The sequence below is a fragment of the Haliotis rubra genome, unplaced genomic scaffold (assembly GCF_003918875.1).
Source record: "Haliotis rubra isolate DU_JTF1 unplaced genomic scaffold, ASM391887v1 Scf772, whole genome shotgun sequence".
NCBI classification, from domain to species: Eukaryota; Metazoa; Mollusca; class Gastropoda; order Lepetellida; family Haliotidae; genus Haliotis; species Haliotis rubra.
In genome coordinates this window covers 50,474-73,735 of record NW_025767493.1, presented here as the reverse complement: position 1 = coordinate 73,735, position 23,262 = coordinate 50,474, and the positions used below count along the sequence as shown (strand labels likewise).

General features: G+C 40.7%; 1 protein-coding gene across 3 annotated transcripts; it reads right to left on the bottom strand.

Annotated features, from left to right (window-relative positions):
• Positions 1–2,619: 2,619 nt before the first annotated feature.
• On the bottom strand, positions 2,620–21,783 carry LOC124260728 (transcription intermediary factor 1-beta-like). Of its 3 annotated transcripts, XM_046695043.1 has the most exons (8): positions 20,110–21,782; positions 18,975–18,990; positions 14,042–14,341; positions 13,596–13,693; positions 13,213–13,342; positions 12,292–12,362; positions 12,065–12,164; positions 2,622–3,791 (listed from the first exon to the last, which is right to left on the bottom strand). In XM_046695043.1, the coding sequence occupies exons 3-8, from the start codon at positions 14,313–14,315 to the stop codon at positions 2,644–2,646; spliced, it is 1,821 nt and encodes a 606-aa protein (XP_046550999.1). In that variant the 5' UTR covers positions 14,316–14,341; positions 18,975–18,990; positions 20,110–21,782; the 3' UTR covers positions 2,622–2,643. The 3 variants fall into 3 exon arrangements, with proteins under 3 accessions (XP_046551000.1, XP_046550999.1, XP_046550998.1); XM_046695044.1 differs by lacking the exon at positions 18,975–18,990 and having other exon boundaries at positions 2,620–3,791; positions 14,042–14,316; positions 20,110–21,783; XM_046695042.1 differs by lacking the exon at positions 18,975–18,990 and having other exon boundaries at positions 2,625–3,791; positions 20,110–21,781.
• Positions 21,784–23,262: the final 1,479 nt, after the last annotated feature.

Below are 23,262 nucleotides of genomic sequence, written 5' to 3'. Positions count from 1 at the left end.
CTAATTTCTTCTCCCGTGCTCTCTGTAGCCCTGAGAATTTAGCCTTACCCGAGTACCTCTGTGCTGAATGTTTGAAGACGTTGGCTAACGTATCCATAGATCTAATCATGAGTACTTCTCTAGAATCGTTAGATACTTCCTTGGAGACCTTGTTAATGTTGCCACCAAACAGTAAGGGTGAAGACCATGGAGCTGTGTACAGGGGCTCTGTAAATTGATTATTCCAAGAGCATGAGGCTAGTAATCCTTGCCGACGAGCCATGGTAGTAGTTTCAGTAAGAGCTGAAAGATGGTCTGTAAAGAATTGTTGATCTTTCTTCTGCATAAGTAGAGCTGAATAGATCATTCTGTCCTCCTCATCCGTAGAGTTCTTGAACTTAGTGATGAGAGTTTCGTTAATAGTCCTCGATCTATTAAGTCCGAAGAACATTCTTCTGGCAATGGTATCTAATTGGCCCATCTTGCGATCGTCAATCCTATAACTTCTAGACTTGGAATCACTGATAATCTTGAAGTTTTCATCGATCTCCTGAGTCTTGAAAAAAGGCTCCATATTATGTCCATAGAATTGCTTGGCATTGAAGATCGGTAAGTGAGGAAGATGGGATTTAGTAGATTTGGAGAAAGTTGTATCCAATTTAGCAGGAACGGCTGCGATAGGATCCACATGCACGAACGTCTTCTAGGCGTTGTAGAGCCACTTAGCCTGCGCGTCTTGCGCGAATGTCTGGAGTCAGTGTCCGATCCGACATATGAGTGTTTGCTTTGCGATCGCCCTTCGTACATGACAAGGTGCGTGCTAGGCGAAACACTCCTTCTCCGCGAAGCCTCTTGCAAAGGGTCAGACTCTAGCTCCTTGTCGGAGGCGGCCTGGGGTACCTTATGCAAAGAGCTCACTCCGGGCAGGGTTGCCCTTCGTGGAGGCGCGTCTATGGGCACAGGGGCCCTACGCGAAGTGAAGGCGGGCTCTGGGGCCCTGTATGACTTAGTATGGGGTGGGCTCTGGGGCTCTGGGGCCCGTGGCTCTGAGGCCTCTGTAAGCCGTAGCGGTCTTCCATCATTCTCATAATGTACCTTATGCAAAGAGCTCACTCCGGGCAGGGTTGCCCTTCGCGGAGGCGCGTCTCTGGGCACAGGGGCCCTACGCGAAGTGAAGGCGGGCTCTGGGGCCCTGTATGACTTAGTATGGGGTGGGCTCTGGGGCTCTGGGGCTCGTGGCTCTGAGGCCTCTGTAAGCCGTAGCGGTCTTCCATCATTCTCATAATGTACCTTATGCAAAGAGCTCACTCCGGGCAGGGTTGCCCTTCGCGGAGGCGCGTCTGTGGGCACAGGGGCCCTACGCGAAGTGAAGGCGGGCTCTGGGGCCCTGTATGACTTAGTATGGGGTGGGCTCTGGGGCTCTGGGGCCCGTGGCTCTGAGGCCTCTGTAAGCCGTAGCGGTCTTCCATCATTCTCATAATGTGGTTGATCAAGTCATCTGGGACGCTCTACGTTGATGAGGGATGTCTCTCTGCAGAGGTGACGGGACCCTCAGATGAATGTATAGGTGATAGCGTTGGCATCTCCGGTTGTGTGTCCGTCTGCGCAGAGGTGATAGTTGCAGAAACGGGCCGTTTCTTGTGACGAACTTCTGGAATGATAATAGGCATATCATCATCATATAATGCTAATTCTGTAACTGGTAAGATATCAGAGGCAAATTTATTAGATTTAGTTGACTTCCCTTTAGATGACGGTGTAGATCTTGGAGTACGTAGAGTACGAGATGATATGGCTGGTTTCCTCGATTTGGACTGAAACGACGGCAGCTCTTGAGATGCAGGTCGCTTTTTGGACATAGCGGACTGCGTCCCACGCTTATCCTCCGAGGGAAACTCAGGCATGTCACCAGCCGGTGACGAGTCCTCAGTCAACAGTTGACATGAAACATTAATTTGCGATCTATTAGCCATGTTTGAATTCTGTTTACGAGATTTATCTGTCTTCCGTCTGTAAACGGAACATAAATATTTGTCAAAGGCAGAGATAGGTAAATTGCTACACAATTTACAACGAGAATCGAAGGAACATGGAGTAATGCAGCTAGGGCATTTTAAATGAGGATCGGTATCAGAGTAACGTAGTTTACATTCTGTGCAAATTTTCATCAATGTAGCCTACTGAACAATCACGGCAAAGCGTGAATAAAACAGCAAAAAAACACAATTAATAATCAATGCAAATTGAATAAATATACTAGTACTACCTCTATACTAACGTATAAGAGGAACTTAACTAGATTTAAATAAAGGATATGTGTGTTGGGAGACACAGGTGCTCTCACGTCCAGCTCACTGGGCGAAGAAGGAGAGAGAGTGAGGCACATGGGCTTAGGTGGCGCCCTCCTTCCCGCGCTCACGGAAAGGGAGATAACTCGGGGTGAGTACTAATGAGTGATTCTTTATTGAAGGGAGCTTCAATTGGGAGATACAAGTGTTCCACTAGGTTCGCCAGAAGAAGAAGAAGACAAGCAAATAAACATGAGTCAGGATAAGAAAAAAATTATAAGATTCAAATAAAATTGAACTCATACGAGGAATATGATAAATGTTTTCGATTTTCAGTTATGTTTTATCTGTGTACAATGAACCCTTAGCAGAACTTTTAGAAGAGACTTCTTAAGATTAGGAAAAGTGTTTTGTGTGTTACAATAGGTATAGTTACCTGTAAAGTAGGTTGTTTATCTGGTACGTCATCCACACTGAGACTGGAGGCAAGTCCACCAAATGTGTCGATAAGTTCCTCCAGAGCTCTCTGGCCTTGAAAGGTAAGAAGGATTCTCGTGGCTCGTGTGTCATCTTCTGGAAGCTTCATCTTCAGATTTTCATCACATTTCGTCTGCAGTACATCTGTGAGAGTAATGAGTTCCTCTCGTCTTGTAGATTCAAGTGTTCTCTGGGTGTAGTCTATCGCCGATACTATTGAAGTATGGACGTCATGTAAAATGTGAAGTTTCTCTTGAACCATTTCGTTTGGGGATTGTAGACTCACTTGAATTTCCTCCATGAGTTGTCTCTGTCGATGAAGGAACCTTGCAACAACACCTTTGCAAACTGCCGTGATGTCCTCTTTCAGCTTCCTTTGCGTCTCTGCCAGTTCATTTTGGTGACTGGTGACACTTCCCATCCTGTCAGTGACATCTTTCAGTTTATGCTGCTGCTTCTGTACTTGCTGCTCCAGCTGACCCTTTGCCACGTCATAGGCCTGATTCAAGTCTTCATTCTGGTGATCCTTGTGGGCCCCATGCACACATATAAGACAGACAGCTTTCTTACACGTGTGGTCATACAGCTCCAACGTTCGGTTAGGGTGATCTCTGCAAGTACGTTCCCTTAGCCACTGCTTCATGGAGATATTCTCTGCCTGGTTGATGTCACTCGCTCTATGATTTCGATTTGGTTTCAATTTGTCATGCATTTTATGACAGTCGGAACAGAGGCGTACATTACATTCGTGACAGAACATCACAGCCGGTGTAGAATGATCTTCTTCGGTGTAGTTGCATTTCTTCCCTTTGTCAACATTTTCAGAGTAGGCAGCTTCATTTCGTCTGACATGATCTACTGTTGTCTGTTCCATGGTGACCTTACGGCCACAGGTAGGACAGTGGATGCATTCCTCTTCCATCCCTGTCTGTGCAGCTTGGTGATCAAGGCATGGCTTGCAGGCAGAATGAAGGCATGGAAGAAGACGAAGCTGACTCTCATCACAACAGGACTCAGTCGAAAACTGGCACACTGTCTCAGTGGAACCTAACAGCATAAAAATAACACAAAATCTAGTTAGACACTCACAATTTTGTTGTAATTAATGTTATGGTCTGGCTCACTTTTCGTGACGGTGTTTACTCACCTTACTCAAGAACTACAAGTACATTGATTGAATGATGGATTATTGGCCTACCATAGTGAATTTTGAATTATGAGTTGAGGATGTTCGCTGGTCACGTTTTGAACTTCTGCGCAACTCAAACAGACGTATTCAGCAAAGATTAACGACAACCAAAATAAATAATACTCACTAATAATTTTATTCTGATTGAGTCTATAGGTGTAATTATGGACTCTCTACATCGCATTAAATATAATAAACACAAATCGAAATCTAATGGTTATGTCACGACTGCTGCAAAGCAAAATATCACTTCCGGTAGCGTTGTTTGTAAATAGCGACGACCGTAGCCTGGTAGTGATGGCACGCTTGAAACATGGTTTCAAATCAAAGAAGCAAAGGCACCGTCTTGAGGAAATATCCAAGCGACAGAAAGACAGATGGAGGGTGAAGGAAACGTGTGCTTCCGTGAAAGTAGATCACGACTATTGTGCGAGTTTTTTTAAACCTGGACTCAACTTCTGTCACACGGAGGAAACCGTGCGTTGCGATTCATGGAGAGAGGGGAGGCGTGTTGTGGAGTTGGGTGCACTCGCTGAAGGACTGTCAGCCTGCAAGACGTGTTCATTACCCCTTGTCCTTAACAACTGCCTGGAAGTAACATCACAGGCGTTGGGTTCAACACTGAAGATACTTTGATCCGCGTGTAGGTCGACTAACTATGTCAACACAGACAAGAAACAGAACCGGGTGTTCGACATGAACAAGTAACTTGCTGCAGGTATGATTCAATGAAATTTATCATTGTGATTTTGCTATATATGTTTATATGATTTCTAATGAATCGTTTCAGAAGAGAAGTCTATTCAAATTCAATAAATTATACGCCACAATTTATCTGTCAAAACATGGTCAGACGGCATCTATTTTAGAACAGAATTCGGCCTACCTTTAGAATACAGCACCACAAACTTTAAAAATACGTCATAATACCCTTTTACGTAATGTAATGTGATTTTGTTCGAAAGCACGTTCTCGATACAATGCCCTATGACGCCTGCATGGCAACACGGTTGTCTGGCTCAGCGAGTGCGTATAAGCTCCGCTCACTGGTGTTTCATCTCTACGAGCTATGTCATATCATAAGCCCAACGATGTTGAGAGTTTCCAGTAGTTGTATACCGGCGGATGCGCAATATTTTGCAAGCACCAGTTTGAAATATTTTTCTTTTTTCACTAATACGCTCATATTTATTTGTATTACGGGCTGCTGAGGTGTTATGTTTTGTGTATTTTGTATTTTGTAATTTTTTTTAAATTTCCATATATATTTTTGTCATTCAGTAATTTGCACCATTACATAGAAAAGTGTTTTATTAGTATTTTATTTTTCGAAGCGGTAATAATGCATTACACTAGACACGTCAGTCGTGTTTGTGCCGGTTCGGTCAATGCATTCTATTTATTCGGATTAATTCAAGGGATTGGGGTTAGGGTTAGGGTTAGGGTTTAGGGTTAGGGTTAGGGTTAGGGACCTAATCCAATATAGCAGGTACATGTCCGGTGTAATACGTGAGTACCATTGTTGTTTTTCCTTTTTGCATTTTAATACTTTTTTTTCACACAAAAACGGGAAACCAAAAACGTTGAAAGTACACTATGAAATGGGTTAATGTTGAAATTTTGGGCTAATGGAAATTGGCCTGGAATTTGCACTCAAGCCTCTTTCACACGCAACATAAAATTTTGTTCAGTAATCATTCGAAGGCTAACTCACCCTCGTGTCGTCACTACACATGCTCATGTCTCCATCGTTCCTTAGTGCGATCCACATTATCCTTACAGTGTTCCCTACATCACTTTTCTGTCACAAAATCACCGATTTATATAAATGCGCGTCATTCATGCAAGCACCGTGAAATCTACGTCTGACGCCTGACGTCAACAACCCTTTTCAGTTTGAGGCATATCGGCTCATTCCACGCCACACGTTAATTTGTAGATTACGGAATGGGACGAGTGTGCCAAATGGCATCGGATCCATTCGGCAATTGTCCCGAGAATAAAATCACGAGACACCAAGTCTACCCGTAACCTTCGTAATTGTCCGTGACCTATTCGACTCTTTCCGTTCATTTCCGTGACGTCACAGGAATGACTCGATAAATTTGCACATTGTGCAACAGTGTGGACGTAGCTCAGTCGGTTAGCTGTCGAGCTAACAATCCGAAGGTCGCGGGTTCGCGTCCGACGGGTTCTCACAAACTGGTTGCTTGTCTTAATGACATGTGACCTACGGCAGAGATCGTCCTCACGAGAAGTTGTGGTGCTGTATTCTAAAGGTGCTCCCCATTTATTAATAATTGATAATCCTCCTCTACAGGTTAACAATGACTCTTGGACTGTCACCTGGGACCTATACCAGACAGCATTTCACACTGAAAGATCTTCAGCATCGCAAACGAAAGGCTATTGCATCAACAATTAAAGCTAAACAGCGTAGATTACATCTCAAGGTTATGAGGTATGTCAGCTTTTTAACTCTGACCTTTAGTAGAAAATTATTTCTGGTGTCCCCTGCCGTGATATTGCCGGAATATTGGTAAAAGCGGCGTAAGCTCATACTCACTCACTCTAGTAGAAAATTATATATCATATTCTACCATGATAGAGAAGGATACAAGAACTTGGTCAGTCTTGAAAGACATTGTTAATGATGTAATGCTCTGAGGCCCTATATTCCGTAATGAAGAACGAAGTAGTCTACAGATATGTAACCATCATACTCATTGGGCTATTGACCCACATAATAGTTTTTATAAATCTGTTTCAGAAGTCAGAAGCGAACAGTTCAAGAAGTCAGAGAAGGTACGACATACTCTGCCATGGTTGACATGTCTGAGGACACTGACACTGATGACCTTGTTAGTATTCCTCCACCACTTCCTGTACCTGTCCAGAAGCCTCTTCACCTCAACAACACCACAGCGATATTCTTTGATCTTGAAACTACTGGCTTAGGTATGTAAAAATATAAGTGAAATGGAAATAGAGATTATCACACGAATCAGGTTTGGGATGGTAAATACCCAGCATTAGGAATAAATACTATTTACCATCCCAAAATACACTTGTGCGATAACATCTTTATTGTACCATGTCGTTCTTCTTTTCTATTACCACTAAATGGCCTGCAACATTATGTAGCTGATAGAAAATGCCCTGAAATGTGCACATTAATGCATTTCAGAGAAACACAGGTGAATGATAGATTATAGAAGCAGGAACTCATTTGGAGATATTACGAATGTTTTTAAATTTTGATAGATGCTATGTTTTACCATGTTTAATCATTTTGATACACTTGCTTGGCGTTTCAAATATTCAATGGAGTGACTTCATAATGATTTTGAAAAGAAGTTGAGGTATTTGATCTCTCTAATTTGCATCGATACCCGCATATGACCCCAACGGATATAAAAAATATCTGTTGACTTTTATCCTGACGAGGAAACTATGCATTGTAAGATATATTTGAATCTTAAGATCTTGAATTTACTACCCTGCAAAAGTTAGACTCACAATGCATTTATACAGGAATGTTTAAAATTCTGCTCTTTAAATATATATATATATATATATATATATATATATTTGATCTAAATATCTAATAAGTGTTCTGGCATTATTTGTGTAATCAATAATACAAGGGTATTACAGGGGGGTGGGGGGTGGGGGTGCTTAACACCTATTAAAAGAAGTAATTTTTCTATATGTATGCCTTCTTATGTCTTGCTTTATTCTGTTATAGCGAGAACATCTCATGTGACACAGTTAGCTGCAGTCCGGGGAGAAGAACGATTCAACCGCTATGTTGTACCCGAGGTACAGATTACTCCAGCTGTTGCACAGGTCACAGGCATACGTGTTGAGGGGAGAAGGATGTTTCACTACAGTGAAGAATTTTATCCTGTATCTTTAAAGACGGCTGATTTCCTTTCTTAGCAAAAGTGAAGGCAATGTTCTGGTTGGGCACAATATCAAGTTATATGATTGTCCATTACTTTTTAATGCATTACTTGCCATTGATTACATACCACAATTTTCAAATCATGTACATGGTTTTCTAGATACACTTCAGCTATTCAAATTGACAAATCCTGGACTTAATTCATACGCTCAGGTTGAGTTGTTTAAAAATATTGTGGGGAGTGACTATGTTGCACATGATGCCTTGTCAGATGCCTTGTCATTGCAACAACTGTACTCAGCTTGTCATGCTTCTCTTGATGCAAAGACCCAATCTACTTTTTGACTCCTTGGCACGGTCTAAAGCTATAAAAGCTTATCTTCCAAGCCTTCAACACCTTGTGTGTGAAAAGGTTACATCTACAAATATGGCCAGAAAGATAGCCTCTAGTGGTCTCTGCTTTGACCACTTGAAAGTAGTTTACAAGAGACAGGGAGATACTGGATTATCCAATGTGTTTGCTGAAAAGTACCAGAACAAATGCAGGGTAACCAGCTCTCAGCAGATTGTAAATTCTCTATCTCACTACCTTTCCAAGGTTACAGTTTGATCAAACTTTGTTGTTTCAAGATGACCTGTATTTTGTTTAGTTAAGTGCTTTACACTGTAAAATTCGATTATCTTAAAAGATTTTTTTATCCCCCACCGCGAGTTTAGCATGAAGCGAAGGGTATTAGGTTCTGTCCATCCGTCCGTCCATACAAAAAAATTGGAATATTTCTGGAACCATTAACTAGATTCTTTTCATATTCGGTACCTATGTCACAAAATGGTATGGGGACGGTGGGGTGGCCTAATGGTTAAAGAGTTGGCTCGTCACGCTGAAGACCCGGGTTCGAATCCCCCCATGGGTACAATGTGTGAAGCCCATTTTTTGGCGTAAAACCTAACTCAGTCAGTCAGTCAGTCAAAATGGTATGAGAAAGGTCCCTGTCAGGTTTCACCATTTCAAGATTACAAGGAGGTAACACTTTATTAAAGTCAGCGAGATATAGAGGGTATTTTATTGCTTATTATATGCTTCATTGATGGAAAATGAGGTATGATAAGTCAAAATTGGTCCACTTTAGCTGTTTCTGATGTCATCATACCATTGTTTCACTGTCACTTAGCAACCGCTGATGTTCAGGTTACATCACCCTCTTTGTGATATTTTTACAGTGATGAGAAAAGCGATATATTACTGTAGTGATGAGCACTTTTCTCACTTTTTAGCATATAATTAATAAATCTCAAAAACAGTTCACTTGATTTCTTTTCATACTTGACACCAAACTTCATCTAGCGAAGGTGCAGGGATCACTGTTTTTTTGGGTGACCTTGACATATTTTTCAAGGTCACGGAGACACATTGAAGATTTCAGCAGATCTTCACTATTATTCCTCTTTAATTTTGAATTTTCACCTTAGGAGATTATGTCACCTTAGTATATTTGAATATGTGCACCTAGTTGTTTCATGTAAATGAGATAATTTAGCTTGAATTTAAAATGATCATGCTTTAGCTTTTAGGACCTCTCCGGTAGACAGTCTATATGCAGAGGCCAATGAACCTTCCCTTGAACAACGCCGCATTAAACTCTCACTGCAGTATATCACTAAATTACGTTCAAATGAGTCCAATCCAGCATACAATTGTGTTTTCAACCCGCTCTATGAAAACTTATTTCCTAAACTGCCAAGCCTGGTTCCACCACTTGGAATCAGGATCAAACCACACATAACTGCAGCTAAAATTGATCTCGACATCATTGCACCATACCGACTTCTATCCTCACCACCATGGCAAATGGTGAAACCACAGGTCGATCTCACCCTCACCAAACTCAAAAATCTGAAACAAATCCCTTGGTGTTCCAACAGGAATACAACCAGTTACGTTCTAAGTATAACACTCACAGATCGATTTTCACAGGCGGATCCAAGGACGATGGCCAAGTAGCTAGCGCTACAGTCATTGGAGCCAAGACTGTCTCCTCTAGGATCCCCGACAACAGTTCCATTTTCACCGCTGAAGCCAAAGCTATCTTCTCAGCTTTGACCTACATTCAACAGCAAAATCAGTCCAAAAACTTCATCGTATTCACAGATTCATTATCCTGCCTTCAAGCACTTCTAAATGTGACTTCAAGTCACCCAATCATCCTGGACATATTAGAACTGAACAACGACCTTTCTACTGGCCAATATGACATCATCCTCTGCTGGTTGCCGGGTCACGTCGGCATAGCAGGTAACACTAAGGCCGATGCTGCAGCAAAAGCAGCTCTCGAAAAGCCCCTATCTCCACTGCTAATCCCATACAGTGACTTCAAACCCACTATCAAAAGCTATACTCGGGACCTGATGCAAAACAGGTGGGACACTCGGTTATACCTACTTGGGTTGTCAGTCAAGACGCGATGAGTTAATTTTACGACGATGTCGTATTGGCCACAGTCGATTTACACATGACTATCTGCTGAAAACGGATGGGGATGGACCCCCCATGTGTGTCTCTTGCGATGAGGTGTTCACCGTCAAGCATATTCTGCTTGAATGCGTGGACTTATCGCCTGCAAGGGACTCACATTATGAAGCAACAAACCTAAAAGATCTGTTCTCACGCGTGAGCGCCCATCTGATACTGAACTACCTGAGGGAAGTTGATCTGTATCATAAATTGTAACTGTGAAATGTAACAACCATAAATTGTAACTATGAAATGTAACAAACCGCCTGCCTTTAAATTTGATGATATGACTTTTTCTGCTTTTGAATGACAATGTAATCAATAAATGTCTTTGAAACAAAACTCATTCCGAGTATGTACTTACAATATTTACTAATGCAAACTTGTTCTCGTCACTATATGGCTGGAAAAATGCCGATGTGACGTAAAGCTCAACTCAACTCAACTCAACTCAACTATTGTTTATTGTTGAATATATGTTTGGCTTCAATACAAGCCCAACATTTTGTTATATCCACAACACCACGTGTTTTTATGTGATAGTGGAAAAACCATGTTGAAATAACAGATTAGCCAGCCTAACTGATTGATATCTATTTACCTTCATGAATTGTGATATAGCTCACTGATTACTTTATTTGTTATACATTGCTTATTGAATATATTACCAGGACGTGTTAATACTTTTTTAATTTATAACATGGATGTGTACATAGCTGTTACATCAAGTGATTATAATGCTAAACTTTTATATCCAAAATGTTATGGATAACTTTAAAATCAAATGTACATGTATGTATGATATGAATAAAAAGTACAATAATGTAATAAATGTAACATTTCATTGTTAAGATTGTGTGTGTTTTGTTATTTCAAACAAATATTATTAAATAATTACTCCATTGAAAATATAGAGTCTAGAATGATATAATTATTTCAGTCAATCGTGAATAATGCCCAGTGTGTCAAATTTCTTAACTCTTCACCTTTTCGCTTAAAATATCACATAAATGTTAACATGGATGCACTTAAGCTAAGATATTTTAATTGTCAATACAATTAGTCATTCAACTATTTGAGGAAAAACTATCTAAGCCACATATATCCTTAATTTTATCATGAAAATTACATAACATTGGTGCAAATATGTAATTTAATGTTACACATTGTGTCATAGTGGAAAAAAACCCTCAGTGACCCATGTTTTTTAATACTTATTTTTATGGCAAAACATGTTGTCATTAACATATCGGAATTTTTAAAAAAATTAAATACTAGAAATTATGAAAATGAGGGTTCATGTCAGTACTTTGCTGATTTCCCCATAGACTCCCATGTTAAAAGTCTTGGCTAGCCAAGACTCCATATCTCCAGAAAACCCACAGTACCCCCTCCTTTTCTGGGCTGCTTTTACCAATACAAACGTCATACTTTAAAAATATACCAATTAGAAAAAAAGTTTAATACTATTTATATTACCAGCGAACATCCTTAATGATTAAAAAAAAGTTGTCAATATAAGCTATCACTGTGTCAAAACACAATTACATCTTAAATGTCAAGGGTGTAAGGCGACAAATTGGAACAGCCACCTAGCCATGCAAATGTCCCAAATTGGAAAACGATTGTAGTTGTAGTTTTTTAGAAAAGTGACCTGGAATGTTTTCTGCTCGACTGTAAATATACATGACGGATTCTTGGTCTTAATGTACCTGCATGTTGGATTGTCTCTGTATTGTCCACCCTGTCTGGAGACTGTGGCCTTGGAACACCCACTAGAGCATCGTATGCATACTGTTCTTCCCGCAGTGTCTGAAACCACAGATATCGCTGCATCTCATTTGTTGTTTTATTATTATGCTGTGCATGTAATTGTTCCTCTTTGTTTCAGACGTTGTCCAGATTACAACTTACAACACATAGCATTACATCTACACACCTTCTCCACGTTCTCACATTTTGCTTGAGACTGCTGCAACTCATCATTTGACTTTGACAATGCTGTCTTCACTGAAACGACAAAGATGCGAGGATTGAACCAGATATCGGTTTGTTACATTCCAGATATTGATTGTCATGTTTTATTGTAAATATAGTCATCATATCTTTCCCCAAATATGACAAACAGCAGTATTACAGGCATCACCATCGACGCTGACAAATGAAACTATGTTTTCGAAATGGTGAATACAAATTATGTTAAACATTATTTACTGTATTATATTCACGCAATATGGTAAATTATGACATCACTGTAAAGGTGACATCCAATTTGATCACAGATAATCGGTATCGACATACGAACGATTAGGTTTGACATCGTCATCGATGTATTCTTCTGTCAGCATATTCCTGGCCAGAAAATTTTTATTCACAAAAGCCAAGCCAGTTTGACTGTCATGTGCAATATCATCCCACTCCATGACTCTAACGATCCCATGAAGATCATGGTGAAGAATAGTTGATGTGGTGACATTCTCGGTACGTCGCTAACGTTTTACTGCCAGCGGTGAAACCCAGGCAAAATCGTAATTTGTCGGTAAACATTTCACGTAATTCGCGCACAGGCCGTCCCTGGTGTTGCCTGGCCCTGTCGATCTACACTCTGCACCCCCATCGTTCCCACAATTCGTGATTTTGTCTGGTCATATCTCTAAGGTGCCTGGTTGCATTTTACGATTGTGAGTTACTCCATGGGCGCACACATTTTGGCTTCTGTGTGCACATGCTTCTAATGTTGCCCTCAGATGCAATACTTTGATGCGGTAAATATACATGTCGACTACATGTACATCCAGGTCATTAGTTCTCACATTTGTTTGCTGGTAATATATACTATAAAAAATAAGTATCAGCTTACGAGTTTCAATTTCCTCATTCTTCCCTTCTATCTCTGACATGTGTTCATCACTTTCTTTCTTCATTCTTTCCTCCAGTTCAGCGTGATCAATGTTGTTTTGTTCAATTTGTTGCTCAAGTCCTTCTATTGCCTGGAAATAAACGTGAACGCCCGGTAAACAAGTAGATACCGACTTCTTGTAAATAGATCACCTGCCATTGTATCAGATTACACGTCTTATATAACCTTCAAGGCTGCTGAAAGAGTACGTTTTAGGTTTACTACCGTTGGGAAACACTAAACACGAGTGCAGTAATAATCCTATCAATTTTCGACTATTCACAAGACAAACGTCATTTAAACTAAATAAGAATACAAGATTGCAATGCATAATCATAACTTACAGATTTCATGTCAGCTATCTCTCCATCCTTTTTAGCAAGCTCCTTTTTGTACTGAGCTTCCAGTTTGTCCTTGTTAACATAGACGAGATCTGGGTTACCTAAAAATATAAAAGTTTCTTTTTTTAAGCCAGCGACTTTTGAATAATGCTTGATGCAGCCATTGAGGATGTTGGGCGGGTGAAATTGTGGCCCAGGGCTGGAAAACAGACTGGCATGAAACTGTTAGAGTTAACTGCTGTCGCCTGCGACATTTGTAATCTCTTGGTACATAAGTGAAGCGTCGCTATAATAACCAGCTACTGTCAGTATTTATATATTTATGCTATATATATACAGTTATAACATTCTTACTTTATTAGGTTCACTTAGCAAATCCATGTCTGTGATGCTTAGATTATTTGCAATATGTGTATGCACATCTAGAAAGCCTTGGAAGGTTTGCCTACCTTCTTCATTCGAGGTCTTATCAAGTCTTTCCTTGATGAAAGACTGTGCAGTGTCGAGGACAGCACAGAGCGTCTTGTAACCTTCTACTCCCTTCTTTTTAAGCGTCTCCAACACCAGCTCACATTTCTCTGTCCCAGCTTGTCTACACCTATCATAGTCTGCCTGTGTGAAGATACATTTCTCATACAAGGCATCCAGCACAGGGTCGACCTGAAGGTTCTCCTTCAGAAATGTGTGGTTCTTCTGAAGGACAGCAACGTGGGAAAGGTCCATTCTGTTATGTCAGGTGGTATACATATCTGTAAGAGCAAAATCACACTTTATCAATAAGAGGTATGTTTATTGTCTTCTATATATTTAGTATTCATGAAATATAGGGATTTATAATGAGTTTCGTGGTGGTATAATGCAAACATATCAGCCACAAAAAGAATCTGTACATTGTTAAAGTATCTCCAAATTTGAAAACATAACACCAGTTTTCACGTAACTGTAATGGGTGGATATAGAGATCATAAAAAGAAAGCAGAACAGCATGTTTAAAGTTATCTGGTGGATATGGAATTGGTACGCCACAGATGCCACTTCATTTCATTGCCAACATTCTTTATAGGAGAGAGATCCAGTGCATTTGCGGGCCAAGGCAGTACTTGAAGATTGTGCCGTTGAAGAAATCCTTTGGTTATGACGTTAACTAAATTGCCACTTGTCGAGAATCTGATGTCTGTAGCCCACATCAGTCAAATTGTCCTAACAACTAAACGTATTCTCTGACGTACATTTATCTCATCCAAAAGTTACAGAACCACCACTCATAGCGATTCCTCTCAATGACATTGTCTTGCGCAAATACTACCCACGACGCCGGCAGACACGCTGACGTCAGTCACTACGGGAAACCAACAGTCCTCCATCACAAATAAGGTACACGGAGATGACATCACAAATACGGTACACGGAGATGATTTTGACAAGACTTTGGCTGTTTATGGATGTCGTCGTATCACGATAGGTCGTATGGCGGGACGACGTGGTTGCATCCCATAATGACGTTGAAGTTTCCCCTGACTTTGTCGCCGAGTCCAAGAATGGTCTGAGCAGTAGTAACAGTGGTGAACACTGCATTCCGGGATATGAGAATCACCCATATCCATCTGTCATGTTTTGGGGCCGTTGCGCATGTGTCCATGCCGAAACCACTGACGTCCAGAAACGAAGCACATGTTTTCACCGAAATAGTTGTGTGCATATGTAGTTCCAATGTAAACTAAAGGGCACAAGAAACGATACCAAGGAAGCTTTTAACTGTAACTTTGAGGAACCACACAATATCATTTTTATATGCGAATAGATGTGTTGTCAATATAAATCAAGAGAATATAAAACCTATCAGTATCTCGAATGTCCACCACAGGCATCAACACAGGGCCCAGGTCTACATCGTGCTGGGAATGTCAAACTCTTGATAACGAGCAGATAAATTCTTCGTTACACCGTGAAGAGCCAGGAAAAGCGCCTGTCTGTTTCTGGGCATCACAGGTCTTGCACGAAATTTTGAATCCAAATGATCCAAAAGATGCTCAGGTGGTGATATGCAGGTGACCATACAGGCTAATGTGCGTGTGTGTGCGTGCGGAAAGAAAACCACATCAGCTGGAAGTAATTACAAATATTTTATATAGCTGTACCTTAAAGATCACATGTACCCTAGGGGGGTACAAATAAATAAATCACTAACTGGCATCGTTATAAATGAAACACCGCCATTAAAACTACTCATTTCAACCTTTAATTGACTTAAATCGACCTTTTTGACAGTGCACAATTCTCACCCGTGAACGAAATTTTAACCAATCAGAGCGGCGCGTCTCTGTGACGTCTATGAGGAATAGCTTTGAGGGCCGATGCAGAATTCATCTGCATTTTAGGGGATACATTATCTTGTTTACAGGCTTGTATAAACCTGAAATCGTGACAATTGTTGTGGAAAATGAAAGCTATATGTTCTCACAATCTACTGTCATTTAATTTTGTCTCCTGCTTTGCCTAGTTTCCGAGTTACAACTTGTTTTCATAGACGATTCTGTCAAAATCGATTGGTGTCGTTAGGCCCTATTTGTATAATGACTGATCCAAATTGATCCCGTTTCTGTGTTTTTTTACCTCGATATTTAATCATGTCATGTAAAAATCTGTTTGTATTCTCAACACAGCGTCGGCCCATAAGATTTCACATGCAATACAGCACTTAATACTCCCGTGTTGTAACCCGTGTTAGGTGGTATAAACCTACACATGTTATTTGTCATCATTCACTTGATGGTCAGTTAATGAATTTATAACAGATATAATTAATGGTAACACACTTAGATTACCCGACAAAGGTTCCCATTTGGCATTTCTTGTGTCTGGAGTAAATATTCAACATTATTAACATCGATCAAATGATTAACAGATAACACGCTGATTGATTAAATACTTTTATCTTACACAGCGGATTTGTCAAAAGGTAGTGTTTATATATGTAGATTTACTAATCTATACTGAATACACTCTGTCGTGTCGGTGTCTACGTAGAACAAACGTCCTTCTTTCAAAGGATTAACCGGCAATACATTGATTGATTGCCCATTATTGGCTAACTAAATTACCTTTTTTAAAGAAAGGCGGACATTATGCAATTAGTTGCCAGGTGTGCTATCATGGGTGACCAATGAGACTATACACCAATACCTGAAAAGATTTATCACTTTTTCGTATATTAAACTGTTAAAAGACACATCATTTGGAACATTTTTGTGGATATTGATGGATACATTCCTCGAACAAGGTAATGGCCTGATATTGTTCCTATAACTTTAATCTGTTTTAATTTTAATATTTGCATTTTGTTATTATTCATTTGTCGTAGCATTCAACAGAATCATTGTTTTCGACGTGAAGCGTAATGAGACAGACAACATACACGAGGGTGTGTGTGCGAATTATGATTCTCATTTGCAAACTATAAAATATCTAGATATTACAGTTCTGTTATAAATTCACTATAAGTATCAGCAGATCGTCTGCTTTTTATTTAGTTTCAAAATGCATACAAGTATGATAATAAACTAATTAGGATTATAAGACCAAATATAAAGACGCGCATTGACTGGTATCTACATACTGATGAGTGGACATTAACCATGTGAATGTAGCAAGAAATGTATCGCGCAGTATTGTGACTTCGACCCCCACCTCGCTTCAGTGGAAGAAATCGTTATGTTATAAGTTGTGTCATACAAAATCCGTTTGATTATGATTCCAATACATATTTAACTATGAGTAGAAAGTAGTTTTGATTTTCTAACTTGATGAAAACGAACTATAATCTCATTAATTCTAACAGACTTTACGATGTTCAAAAATGGCGGCGCCCTGTCGGGAACATCCGCCAGTCTGAGGATAAATGCTATTTAGGTTTGTTTTCACCGAGTTAATAAACCAAAACTACTTTCTCCTGGTAGTAAAATATGTATTTGATTGATGGCCAATAGGATTTTGCATGACATAGCGTGTAACATAACAATTTCTCTCCTGGCAGTGAGGTGGGTGTCAATATAATACTACTTACAATATTATTGTTACTTCGACCACAACCTCATTTCTGAGGAAGAAATCGTTATGTTACAAGTTGTGTCATGGAAAATCTTTATGGTCATCAATCATATACATATTTTACTACAACTAGTAAGTAGTTTTGATTCTTTAACTTCCGTGAAGCGATCTGAACACAAGTAACATATCGTTTCTGGCTTCCACAACGCTCGCTTCGCACTCACAAACATAACCCATTTAGCACGAACTGCGGGGTCCTGTGGAAATCTGTGCATGGTGACACCATCGCCGACCCCTAGGAGAATTGACGACAAAGCAACGATTCGGCATGTCGTCGTTGATGTCGAGAAATCATCAAAATGATGAGCGTGCTACACACTTTCTATACAACTAACTGAAAATCGTTCCTCATATGACGTCACTGCAGTGCTCTGGCGACAGAGTTACGTAACCTGTCTGCGGTTTCGTTGGCGGGCGAGAGGGAAGCAGGCGACATTTTGGCCACTTTCAATCGCTGGGTATTAATTAACCACAATAAAGAATTCATTTGGTGTTCCGCATAAGACTAACCACAAATCGTTCATATGTAATGGTTAAAAGAGTAACAAAAAACAAAGTTTATTGGTTCTTTAAGTCACATTTCCCTACCTCTTTTCGTTACAGCTCCTTATAAACACACGAACACAATTAGTGAACCTAATATCCATCATGGCTAGCTACTGTCTTGAATACATTCAAGGATTCGAACATTAATCTGCCATCCTAGCTATTAAATAGGTCTACAAAACTAGACGTCCATGTGACCAAGAATCCTTAGAGGACAGTTTTGATTCTTACGAAGTAATGATTTAATGTATCCCACTGTATATTAAGAGGTAATAACTACATTATTCAGGTATCTGGTAGTTTCCCTCAGAACGCAATACATGTATATTTGTTTCTGCGCAATTGTTTAAGGTTCCTGTGAACTAGAACACATCTGCTTCACATAAATCCCTACTCTGGGAATAACCTTGATATGACACAAGAAAAAAACAGCATACAACCCAATATGTCCACTGCCATGTTGAACAATAAATCGAACCTGGAACATCAAGAACAAGGGGCACGCAGCATATCTAACTCATCAGTTCAAAGTATGAACGCCTATTGAGCCAGATACTTTTGAAAATAAGTCAGTGTTCAGTTATGTGAAATTCGAATAGATCGATATGGAGAAAAAGCGAGAATTTGTGGTCCGTGCAGTCCCCATGATAAGCGGTGTTAAGAATGTTGTCTGACGACATACATAATGCGTGCAGCTTTTAATACCGTGTGAAGTCAAATTAAGCTCACGGTGTTCTCACTGCTACTGCAATCACAAATATTTATGCATGTGTCAATTGAATGAGGAGGTGAACAAGGAGATGGTCTTTAATGGTAGGTACATGTATATAATGTCAGAAACAGAAACGGCACCCAGACATACACTTTGATTCAATTCTTTCAAACCACAATTTGTTTATTCAAATTTTACAGGCAGGTATGTAATGTCAGAAACAGAAACGGCACCCAGACATACACTTTGATTTAATTCTTTCAAACCACAATTTGTTTTTATACAAATTTTACAGGCAGGTATGTAATGTCCGAAACAGAAACGGCACCCAGACATACTTTGATTCAATTCTTTCAAACCACAACTTGATTTTACAAATTTTACAGGCAGGTGTGCAATGTCAGAAACATAAATGGCACCCAGACATACACTTTGATTCAAATTTTTCAAACCACAATTTGTTTATACAAATTTTACAGGCAGGTATGTAATGTCAGAAACAGATACCGCACCCAGACATACACTTTGATTCAATTCTTTCAAACCACAATTTGATTATACAAATTTTACTTTTTCCTTATACAAATGTATATACAGTTTATCTGTATTGTACAGTGACAATTCCAAAGCTTTCTGGTGATATTGCTATATCTAAAAATAGGCATAACATAGATAAAACATCACTGCAAACACCTTATCCGCAGATAGATACAAGACTCGCGAGAATATACCAACGCCTTGAGCATGCACTAGTTGCCTGGATAAGTGCGTTATATAATTATCCTATAATAATAATAAATAATAGCAGAAGACAGATGTAGCAACGCTAGCGAGAGTGTTCAGGGACATATTACGCAATGTGGGCATATATAAGGTAGTGTCGCTTAACAGTAAACCTAGTTTAGCGCTGTATTAACAAATGAGCTTGTTTACATGATTCTCTGTTTAGGAAACCGGGGGTAAGAGGATGTGTACAGCCTGTGAGTGATTCTGTACAATTACCCTCTATTTACAACATCTAATTCATACGGGATCCATACACAGAGGGAATTGCCCAAACCATATGACGACCTGACCTCACTGTTGACAAGGACTGTAACTTGACCAGTTAACGAAAATAAATGAGAAAGGAATAACTCAACTGGGTCTTACCTGATCTATGTCTGTCGTGTGCTTGCAGGTCCTCCCAGTCAAACTCGTAATCAGGTAGACTACTTTCTCCTGAATAATGACAGACGGTGTTTGTCAATCAGCCCCTCTGGTCCTCTGTGTCCAGCCAGAATAATGACAGACGGTGTTTGTCGATCAGCCCCACTGGTCCTCTGTGTCCAACCAGAATAATGACAGACCATGTTTGTCCATCAGCCCTTTCCGGTCCTCTGTGTCCAGCCAGACTAATGACAGACGGTTTTTGTCGATCAGCCACTCCTGTCCTCTGTGTCCAGTCAGACTAATGACAGACAGTGTTTGTAGATCAGCGCCTCTGGTCCTCTGTGTCCAGCCAGAATAATGACAGACAGTGTTTGTCGATCAGCCCCTCCAGTCCTCTGTGTCCAGCCAGAATAATGACAGACGGTGTTTGTCGATCAGCCCCTCTTGTCCTCCGTGTCCGGCCAGAATAATGACAGACGGTGATTATCAATCAGCCCCACTGTTCCTCTGTGTCCAGCCAGAATAATGACAGACGGTGTTTGTCGATCAGCCCCTCTGGTCCTCTGTGTCCAGCCAGAATAATGACAGACGGTGATTGTCAATCAGCCCCACTGTTCCTCTGTGTCCAGCCAGAATAATGACAGATGGTGTTTGTCGATCAGCCCCTCTGGTCCTCTGTGTCCAGCCAGAATAATGACAGACAGTGTTTGTCCATCAGCCACTCCGGTCCTCTGTGTCCAGCCAGAATAATGACAGACGGTGTTTGTCGATCAGCCCCTCTGGTCCTCTGTGTCCAGCCAAAATATTGACAGACGGTGTTTGTCGATCAGCCCCTCCGGTCCTCTGTGTCCAACCAGAATAATGACAGACAGTGTTTGTCGATCAGCCCCTCTTGTCCTCCGTGTCCAGCCAGAATAATGACAGACAGTGATTATCAATCAGCCCCACTGTTCCTCTGTGTCCAGCCAGAATAATGACAGACGGTGTTTGTCGATCAACCCCTCTGGTCCTCTGTGTCCAGCCAGACTAATGACAGACAGTGTTTGTCCATCAGCCACTCCGGTCCTCTGTGTCCAGCCAGAATAATGACAGACAGTGTTTGTCGATCAGCCCATCTGGTCCTCTGTGTCCAGCCAGAATAATGACAGACGGTGTTTGTCGATCAGCCCCTCCGGTCCTCTGTGTCCAACCAGAATAATGACATACAGTGTTTGTCGATCGGCCCCTCTTGTCCTCTGTGTCCAGCCAGAATAATGACAGACGGTGATTGTCAATCAGCCCAACTGTTCCTCTGTGTCCAGCCAGAATAATGACAGACGGTGTTTGTCGATCAGTCCCTCTGGTTCTCTGTGTCCAGCCAGAATAATGACAGACGGTGATTTTCAATCAGCCCCACTGTTCCTCTGTGTCCAGCCAGAATAATGACAGACGGTGTTTGTCGATCAGCCCTTCTGGTCCTCTGTGCCCAGCCAGAATGAAATGTGTTACATCAAGGAGGCGACTAGAAACTCACAGTACAAAGAAAGCTCCAAAGTACAAGTCACGTGATTACTAACGTAACACCCCATTTCTAGGAAATCGATGGTCTACGTGCAGCCAGACAGGACTTTCAGGTTACAATTGTTTAAGACGGGCGAGGTAGGTCAGCCGTATCACAATAAAATGCAGTTGGATATTATGTCGAGTCTGATGCTTGTTTTGAGCAGTTGTCATGACACGCTGGCTTTGACAGGCAATGTGTTCTTAACAACCGATATGGCCCTTTGATCTATAGTCTAATGTTTAGCGTCTTCACTGGTAATTATCACTGTACTATAGCCAGCATGCATTGACTAACAAGAAAGGTCCACACACTGACATCACTGACTGAGGTATGGTGTTTGTGAGAAGAAAGACGCGATTGAATTTAATGCTGTTTTGATAAGTTAACAGTATCACGATTCTATCTCGTTTTCGACTTTAGTAACATAACGCTGTCATGTCTCCACCGATACCCGACTAAGGGAATCATTTACTAGCTCTCAAACATGCTGTGAACATCATTGTTATCCTGACAGGAAACGTGAGTCCAAAAACATTTGGCAAAAGATGTGTTCTTTTATTTTTGGCTAGAATTGTCTAAAACGCTAACGGGGAGGGGATGGTGTAAATCCAGCTAGGGTCCATGCAGGAAGCAAAAACGCGTTAACGTGTTGTCATCGGTCTGCCATGGACGAGAAGACATGGCAAACCTGGCAGCATGTTTTCGGCAAGATATAATTTTCCATTCTGCCAAGACTGACTGAGTTTAGTTTTACGCCGCTTTTAGCAATATTCCATTAATATCACGGCGGGGGGACACCAGAAGTGGGCTTCACATATTGTGCCCATGTGGGTGCTGCCAAGATGATGATAACATCTACAGTATGGTGTAGGATGAGTGTGTGTGTATATGTACACAAAGTCAGATTCACCTGAGCCAAGAATCCGAAACACAGGACAGATTTTCATGCCTTGAGGGATTAGAAACAAATGTCATCATGGTGTGCATGAAAGGGAACAACAACAGCAATTAACACCACAGAAATGCAGTGTCATTGCCATGTACTTACGTGGTTCAGGTTTGGGCATAAAAACTTTAATCATTGCTTCAACACATACAAAAATATCTCCTACATTTTGATGTAACCATACATGTGAATACCACAGTCAAACAATACAAGATGGATATCTGAAACCCAATTCCTTTTACCTCTACCATCTAGTTCTTTCAACAGTTTATAACATTGGTGTGGATATCTGTTTTCACAAATTCTGACCAGTTTAATCCAACATTTAACAGCTCTCTACCTACACTCACACACAAAAATACGTCCCGAAATATTTTCCAACTACCAAACAACACAAGCTCAAACACGGATAGATATGCACGTTTACTATGCATGACGAAGGTGTATGTAAAGCATGTATGACATAAAGAAAGAGAACGTGGTGAACCTAACAGTGGTACAGAGAATGTTGACACATGGGGGTCGATTGTCCAGTATTCGAGCGCAAGCCAAAACAACAAATGACAAAACAGAGGTTGAAATGGGAAGGCTGATCGTCAATACCGCGCATGTCCACCCCTTTCATCGGTGCACGTCAGAACACGTCGTCTGGCAGAGTGAGTAA

Coding starts and splice junctions, on each gene's coding strand:
- LOC124260728 (XM_046695044.1), bottom strand. CDS start 14,315: ATGGACCTTTCCCACGTTGCTGTCCTTCAGAAGAACCACACATTTCTG. Junction 13,343..13,595: donor AGATAGCTGACATGAAATCT/GTAAGTTATGAT, acceptor GTTTATTTCCAG/GCAATAGAAGGACTTGAGCA. Junction 12,363..13,212: donor GAATGAGGAAATTGAAACTC/GTAAGCTGATAC, acceptor TTGTCGTTTCAG/TGAAGACAGCATTGTCAAAG.